Consider the following 8,402-nt stretch of genomic DNA (forward strand, 5'->3'; position numbering starts at 1 on the left):
CATTGGTGACAAAAATTGACAAAATATGAAAAACAACAAGCACATAGAATAACGAAAGTAGTAATTGGTCAACACAATATTGTCTTATGCATATTAACATTGGCTAGGATTTCTTTGCGGTGCCCACATTTATCCGATTAGGTTTTTGGAACTCTTAAACCAGAGTGTACTACAAAGGCTACAAAGAAATTGACTTTTGTATGGATTTTATCGCAATCTCCTTTAGTATCCCCCAAACATGTCTTGTTTTCCAAGCACAATTTGACTTCTTAAAATGTCTCCTTGAACATTGAAATCTGTTTATGTTTGTCCCAAACATGTCATGTGTCTTTTTCCAATGACAAATCAAATACGGAAAACGTTAGCTTGAACAGTGGACCTTTCACATTTCGGTTAGAGGTTAGACTCCATATAATGGATTAACCTATAATCTCAACTCCATGAGTTTAACATTTTTTTCCCCAAAGAAATGAGGACATAGAATGATCTAAAGTTTTTGAAGTTCAATGTATGGTTTCACACCAAATACATGGGCTTCACATGGAGTTTGTAAAGTAGAACACACGACTCTAAAACATGGTTCACGAGTTCTAATATATATATATATATATATATATATATATATATATATTATGTGCAATATATTATATTTGGGGGAGGGGGATGTAGCATGTGTGAATCGTGAATTGTTTTGGGCTTTTTCCCTCTTCTCTTTGCATATCTTTTCAAATCTCTTTCCAAGCAAGACTTTGAAAATTAAGTTTGAATTCATACTTGGGAAATTGTTTTTGAAGAATTCCCATCTCTGAGACTTCCTAAGACAAATTAACATGTTTTTCGTGACTATCATCTTGTTAGTGATATTTCACTTTCTTGATACCCATTTTCCCTTTAGAGCAAAAATTTGATAAATGTAGTGCTTGGTCCAATTGTCAAGGATGCTCCAACATTCTTTGCTTAAACTTTGATATTTTTGTTAGTGATTATTGAAATTGTTCAGAATTCATAATTTAACAAAATCCCATATGACATGAGTATAACAAATAATAGGAAAACACTTGAAAACTTGAAGAGTGTTAGTAGCTATGGCCCTTGGTTTGGCAAATTGGCACAAACTGAATTGAACAGAACCCTTAAGGCATGGTTTAACTGTTTGCTTTGGTTCAAATTAACAATTTGGTTTGGTTTCAATTATCAAATGGTTTTGTTTAGTATGGTTTAATGGTTTTCAATTTTTAAGTGGGTTCAGTTAACTTTTTTTAATTTCCCTAATGGTTTATTTATGTTTAATAATTTAATTAATTTTAACTTAAAAACTTTTTTACTTTGATGTCTTTTTTGTTTAATTAATGAGTTAAATGGTTTGGTTTGGTTTGTATTGTGTATTGGTTTCAAGGCCTTGAAGTTGAACTGAGCAAAAATCAAATTGCTCTAAGATTTATGACATAGTAAAATATCACTACTACTGCTGCCATACATTGATGACAAAGTCACTATAAATGATACTCTGAAAAATCCTTGACTTGTCTTCTTGTGACATTCAAAGTATATCACAAAAGAGGTGTTTGCCAGACCAAATCATTAAGACAATTCAACACCCAAGAAAACGAGGCTTCAAAAATAACAATAAGTAAAGCCAAAATTTGCAATGAACAATTGTATGCCGCAAATCCAAAACCGTACAAATATAGGACGAAATGCGAGCAAATTTTGACTGAAAAAATTATCATTATTTCAACTGATATTAAATGTAGATAAGTTCTGTTTAATCAATGATGGTTACAATATTTGCAACATGCCCATGTCACATCATATGTTATTCCCCAGAAATTTTCATATGTATCATATGTCATAATTGATATTAGTCATTGAGAAGGCAAATTGCCACCGATGGCCTAGTTCTCGTCAACCATAGAATGCTGAAGTAATTCACCCCAAATCATGCAAGGGTCACAATGAGGATCCTAGTACTGCACCACGCAGCTCAATTCAGCAAGAACATACACGAAAAAAAGTAAAACATTGTCAATGATAAATATTTAAATATCCTGTCATTTGTCTTCAGATTACCCCATTAATGTTGACAAGGAGACCCAATTTGCTTCCACTTATCACTTAATAATATATATAAAAGTTGTGTATGTTTTTGGATTTACCTAAAGAAAATACCAAATACAAGTTTTTTCTTTTTCTTTTTCTGCATACAAATTGTATAAAGAGTGGGTCCCTTGCAAAGAGAAAAGAAAGACTTCATATAAATTTAATAAAAGTCTTTGAATACTTCAAAATAATGTTGTGCATAACTTGATGGAATCTTCTAAAAATAAGGTGTCAATTTTGGCTTCAAAACAAAATAGGGCTATATATGTATCATATCATATGTATACATTCATTGCTAGACCTCTCATTGAATGAAGCCTCTTTCCTTTTTTTTCTCTTCCATGCTTAAAAATATGCACCATCCAAGCCTTTCTCCCATATCAAGCCTGATACCACATGCACAGAAACGATGATTTTTGTTAGTCTGGACTCTGGACTTCGAAATGAACAAAAAATCTAGGAGGTAAGATTTTGTGCCAAAAAATACCCTAAAAATAGAGAAAATAATCATCTTGTTTCTTAGGGGTAAGATATGTGTCAAAAATACACAAAAAATGAACTGTGAACAACAACCTTAAAAGTTAAAATGGAGGAAAAAACACAATCTGTTTTAGGGGTAAGATTGTGTCAAAATTACCTAAAGACTAGAGGAAACAAAGATTTTATTGTAGGTAAGATTCGGAGTAAAAAATACCCTAAAACCTTAGAGAAAAATAAATCTTTTTCAGGGATAAGTTTTGGTGTAGAGAACAGCAAAAGAATGGAGAAAACAAAGTTTTTAGGGTAATATTTGGTGTAAAAGAAAACCCAAAGAATTGACAAAATAAAGCTTTTTTCAAGGTCTAGAGCCTAGAACTATGGTAAAGAAACATTGGTTAAGGTGATCTTTTCTGTGTAAATACCCCCAGAAAAGGTAAATATATGTATATATAGATATATTTACGGGTAAGAAATTATGTAAAAGAAAAAATAATTGAGGATTTAACAGTTTTTTTGGGTTTTTAACCTGGAGAGCACCAGGCATATTGCTCCACATACATGAGCCAAGCTCCCATGCATTGTTGTTAACATCATTGCCAAAGATAGTTTCAAGCCCGCCACTGCCATTGTCACATATCTCTATTCGTTCTTCTTCTTTTCGATGATAGAGAGGCAAACTATCAGGCCTTTGGAATGTGAGTAACGTGTGTAGCTCGTCGTCAACATAACCTCCGATGCTTTCATCTTCTTCAGTCGAAGGATTATATGGCCGTACTAACGATGACTCCTCTTTAAGTTTGCAGTGAGATTCATCTCCCTTCACTGGAATGAAAATTTTCAACATTATATTCATTACCTTACCCTCACTTCTGTTATCACAGATATAATTTGATATTTCCAAAAGTCCTTGCACATTGGTAAATTACAGCCAGAATGAAGGGCAAAAATGTAAGAAACGTTTCGCTATAACAAACAAATGTCGAAAACTTCTGATTTTTTAATCACTTGACCAGGTTATATATTAGTTTAATTAATAAACACCCAACCTTTTTAATAGTTCTATTGCACCCAAAATGAGGGCAACTTAGAAAAATAAAACATCCTAGACCATACAAAAGGACAAACTTGATTTACCTTGATGAACTTGATGTGAAGACGAGAGCTCATAATGTGCATTTGAGGATGAGGTCTCGGACTTGGCAGGTGTTATATCCTTCACATCTTCATCAGTAGCAGTGGAGAGGAGGCTTAATGACCGACCACCCAAGAATGATAAAGGATCACTGATAGTCATCCACTCCGGATTTACATTACCACTGCTTGAAACCCTCAATGGAGGTGTTACAGTATTCTTGGCCGTGTTGACCAATAAGATGTCATCTTCCTGCGGAGATGGAAGAGGGTCGAGATGAATGCAATGAAAACTCGATCCCTTCTCGAGAATTTCATCGAGCAGTAAGCTACTACTATCCACATCATCATTAATATAAAGGTTGTTGCTATTGCTATTGTTGTGGAAAGTAGTGTTTAGTGTCTCGTTGCTTAGAGAGTGTGTGGAGAGGCAAGAGCTGGGTGTACCAGCACTATCTGCTGACTCTGCCAATTGGACTGAGGGGAGCTCAACTTTCAAACCAGATAAGAGAATACTACTATTCTCTGGCTTGAAAACCGAGTAAGGGAAGCTGGGGCCGCTTACACCAAACTCGGCATTATTCTTATTCAATGATATAGTGCTACTTGTAAAGGACATTCCAGTAGTAGTATTACTCATTATTGTGTGAATATCAGGAGGCTTTGGAATGCCATAGGAGGATGACGATGAGAAACTGAGACCTTGGGAGAAAGCATCTAATTTCAGTGGGTAGCTTGAGCCTCGAACATCAGGTGATTTCAAGAACAAATTTGCCGAGAAGTCGTTGCTCGATAAAGGCTGAGAGGATGGTCTACCATCTTCTCCAGTGCTTGAAGAGTCTCCATTCCGGGCACGTTTTAAGCTATGCACTGGTCCACCGATGAGTGGACTTGGGCTCATCCCATATGGGTAGTTAATTAAGCTTCTCCAATTCATGTGACTTTGATAGATTTTCATGTCATTTCTTGCCAACGACCCATATGGGATGCTTGCTCCTCTCGATAAGCACCGATCATTCAGGCTACTAACGTTAGGAGGAGTGACGTGCGCTTGTTGTGCTTTCGGAGCATTCAATAAGTCGGTATCTTTGCTCATCGAACTACCAGTTCCTTCCGACTCTGCTCCTTTTGTGGAGCTAGGACTTGATGTGCTGGTAGGGTCAGGAGGAGAATTAGAGGAAGTGATCACATCGGTCGGGTAGAGAGGTAAACGAGCCCGGATGTGCCTTTTCATCCTTGTGTTCCAAAAGTTCTTGATCTCATTGTCTGTGCGCCCCGGAAGCTGCGAAACCAAGTTATGATCAAGGTTAACGATAAGGTAATCAAATTGACTTGCTGAAATATAAACGGTTTCAGCAAAGCAATCAAAGCATTAGAAAATTGAGCTCATCTGTCACATTTTCACAAATTATAGCTTTTATTTGGCAAATATAACCAGACTTTATACTGGCCAAAAGCTCCTAAAATGCTTGAGAAAAGCTGTCTGGCAATATATATCCCCTATTTTCCCCCTCGTGTTCTTTTATCCACTTACTATCATTCATTCGTTCACTCAGCCAGTCACTCTTTCATTCATTCTGCATTTCATGCACTCATTTACCAAGTCAATTTAAATTCACTTTATGGTAACCCTAAACTTTTTCCTTCTTCCATTCTACTATTTATTTCTGTCATTCACGCATTCGGTCACTCACTCATTGATTCAACCATTTATGCTTCAATTTCTACTATGTTAATCTCTAAACTGATTAGCCAATTGATATATTGTTCTAGCTTTGGGATGTTATCCCTGAATGCAAAATCATGAATAAGAAGCTTACATTACTTTTCCTATCTATATGCATATACATAGCTTAAATGTATACAATCTCTAGAAAACATGAGTAAACCTGGTGGCCATACTACTCTCACAAGAAGTCTTAAGAGACATTTTTCCTCTATAGTTCCTACTGTATTTAAACACCATAGACAATGTTTCATCGTGAAGAAAAGTGGGTTTTCTTCACCCACATTAGGAAAAATCATCTCTAAAAACATTGTGGATTTTATTAATGAAAGCGTTAATAGAGTGAGATCCGGTTACCATGGTTGCAATCCGAGCCCATCGGTTACCTAGGGCCGCATGTTGTGTAATGATGACCCTCTCTTCTTCAGGTGTCAAGGAACCTTTCTTTAACCCGGGTTTAAGATGATTGGTCCATCGCAATCGGCAACTCTTTCCACATCGCCACACACCAGACAATTTTTGCACTGAATTCCAATTCCCTTCTCCATACTTGTCCACATATGCCATTAGAAGTTGATCCTCAGCAGCTGTCCATGGCCCTTTCTTCATCATAGTAGTTGAACCTTGCGCATCTTCCTCCACATCTTCTTGCTCTTGCTTTCGTTTTAGTTTTTCCTCTTCTTCCTCTTCCTCTTCTTGCTGTTGTTGGCTTTTATGGTGTACTGCTATATCTTGTTGTTGCTTATTGTTGTAGTCAGTATGGATCATGTGATAAAAATGCCGCCGGTGATCCCTTTGGTGTTGCTCCATCATCCAACGGAGTCAGCCCAACCCCAAAGGAAAGCCAGTTTATTTATTAACTTAATTTAATTATTTATGGTCGATGCAAATTCTCGTTATTAACTATGTCAAAGAATCATGATAATGGACTTGAATATTGTTGCTAGAATGATTTAGCTCATGGATTTGCATTCCAAAATCTGCATAAGAAAAAAGAAAAGAAAACATCACTATATGATATGGGCTCCTTTCTTTGATTTTAAGTATAAAAAGAACAGAGTAACAAGAAAAGCATATTAAGGTTATGAGCATCGGAAAACAAAAACGTACATTTAAGTACATAGAAGACATAGAGAAAAATATTATAAGCAAATAAGATCTTGATAAGCGCAGATATATACATCCCTAACCAATCGACTTATATATAGTGAATTTGAAAGAAATAAGAAATAGAGTGAGAATCGGAGCTTTTTATAATGGAAGCGAAAACCAGAGAAGAAAAGGATATATGTGCGTGTTCCTCTTGGTTGAGGATATATAGAAAGAAAACACATGAATTTAGAAATGAAGAAAAGCATGAAAAACAGGGATCATTATAATGGAAGCAAAAAAGAGAGTAGAAAAATGGAAGAGAATAAACTTACACGCATAATCCTCCTGATCGGGGAGAAATATAGCAAACAAAGCCCACATGAAATTTATATTCATATATTGAACTCGATCGAATTGAAGTGAAAAAAAGTAGGGCGACAAAAAGAGCTCATTATTGGAGAGGAGGCAAATAAATAAACAAAGTAATGGATTTTCTGTATATAGACATAATTAAAGAGATGAAGGGGCTGTCTCACACTAAGTGATGCTGGTCGGGTACCCTGAGATTCAAAGGAAAAATACAGGATTGAACCAAAAGACGAGGAATGAGGGCGACTGAAATGGAAACCACAAAAAAGAAGAAGGCAGAAAGAAAGAAACCAAAAGAAAATGGAAAGAATGGGAAAAGGCAGAAAATTGTAGTTCCTTCTTTTAGAGAGATTTCCATCTCTTTTCTTTTCTTTTCTTTTTTTGTTTTGTTTTGTTTTTGGAACTCAGAACAAAGGAAAAAGTGATGATCTACGAGTATAATTTATAGAGGAATTATTACCAAAGGAAACAGAGACAAAGGAGGCAGTGAGAGAGAGAGAGAGAGAGAGAGAGAGAGAGAGAGAACTTACCCACATGATATGTACATATACATAGGAGAAATCAGCTGATAGGAGTGATCATTGAAGCCTAATTCAGCCAATCTGAAGAATAAGGAAGGCGTCAAAAGAAGAAGCAGGGGGGGGGAAGAAAGGCAAAAAGAGAGAAAGACAGACAGAAAGAAAGAAAGAAAGAGTCATATATGAAGCACCAAGGAAAGAAGATACGTCTGAAATGGCAATGGCAGAGTTTTCTGAGAGAAGAAGAAGAAGAAGATGATGATGATGATGAAGATGAAGAAGAACAGAGTGAATTTGCAGAGAGAGAGAAAGAGAGATTGTATGTGTGACGGTGGTGGTATGAGAGAGAGAGACTGTATCAGAAATTTTTATTTATTTTTCCAATTAAATATATAAATAAATAAATAAATAAATATATATATATATATATATATAATGGAATAAAGAGAATTCTGAGGAAAAAACAAAACATGAGAAAAATGGAGCCTTTTTGTTGTTTATTTATTTTTGGGGGAGTTTTTTGAATTCCAGATTTTGGAGAGTTCTGCAGGGGAGAGAAAATAAAAAAATAAAAAAATTGTACAGAAAAAAGAAAAGGAGAAGAGAAAAAATAAAAACAAAAAATAACAAAATATATACGTGTATAATGTGTGTATAAGGATGGATTTGTACGTCTTCCTATGTACGTATTCGAATCCGTATGGATTTGGGAGGTATGTTGGAGCCCATGCATAATAATAATAATAGTACCACCATCCCAATAATCTGTCTCTATACACGTATGTGTATGTATGTATGTATGTATGTATGTATGCATGCATGTATGTGTGAATGATAGTCACCCAGCCAGACACACACGTGTGGTGAATGCCACCATCGCCTTAATGTGTTCTTCTTCCACATGGGTGTTGGTTCTTTCCATCCATGTGGGAGAACACATAAATAAGACCGACCCATCCCATCCACCATATATACATACATACATA

At 35.6% G+C, this 8,402-nt stretch overlaps 1 protein-coding gene across 2 annotated transcripts; it reads right to left on the reverse strand.

Moving 5' to 3' along the window:
• Positions 1 to 2,233: 2,233 nt before the first annotated feature.
• Positions 2,234 to 7,537, reverse strand: LOC147868991 (uncharacterized). 2 transcript variants are annotated; one of them, XM_087325546.1, is made up of 5 exons: positions 7,429 to 7,537; positions 5,795 to 6,417; positions 3,715 to 4,993; positions 3,139 to 3,402; positions 2,234 to 2,486 (listed from the first exon to the last, which is right to left on the reverse strand). In XM_087325546.1, the coding sequence occupies exons 2-5, from the start codon at positions 6,248 to 6,250 to the stop codon at positions 2,446 to 2,448; spliced, it is 2,040 nt and encodes a 679-aa protein (XP_087181672.1). In that variant the 5' UTR covers positions 6,251 to 6,417; positions 7,429 to 7,537; the 3' UTR covers positions 2,234 to 2,445. The 2 variants fall into 2 exon arrangements, with proteins under 2 accessions (XP_087181672.1, XP_087181680.1); XM_087325554.1 differs by having other exon boundaries at positions 3,107 to 3,402.
• Positions 7,538 to 8,402: the final 865 nt, after the last annotated feature.

The sequence above is a fragment of the Azolla caroliniana genome, unplaced genomic scaffold (assembly GCF_043228905.1).
Source record: "Azolla caroliniana isolate FFs.n. ecotype wild unplaced genomic scaffold, voAzoCaro1.0.p SCAF_1, whole genome shotgun sequence".
Classification (NCBI taxonomy): Eukaryota; Viridiplantae; Streptophyta; class Polypodiopsida; order Salviniales; family Salviniaceae; genus Azolla; species Azolla caroliniana.

What these genes read in the sequence shown, in the direction of transcription:
- LOC147868991 (XM_087325546.1), bottom strand. Translation starts at nt 6,250, where the DNA reads ATGATGGAGCAACACCAAAGGGATCACCGGCGGCATTTTTATCACATG. An exon ending in GGGCTCGGATTGCAACCATG is followed by an intron (nt 4,994 to 5,794) that starts GTAACCGGATCT and finishes TTGGTTTCGCAG; the next exon opens with CTTCCGGGGCGCACAGACAA. An exon ending in TGCATGGGAGCTTGGCTCAT is followed by an intron (nt 2,487 to 3,138) that starts GTATGTGGAGCA and finishes ATGTGGTATCAG; the next exon opens with GCTTGATATGGGAGAAAGGC.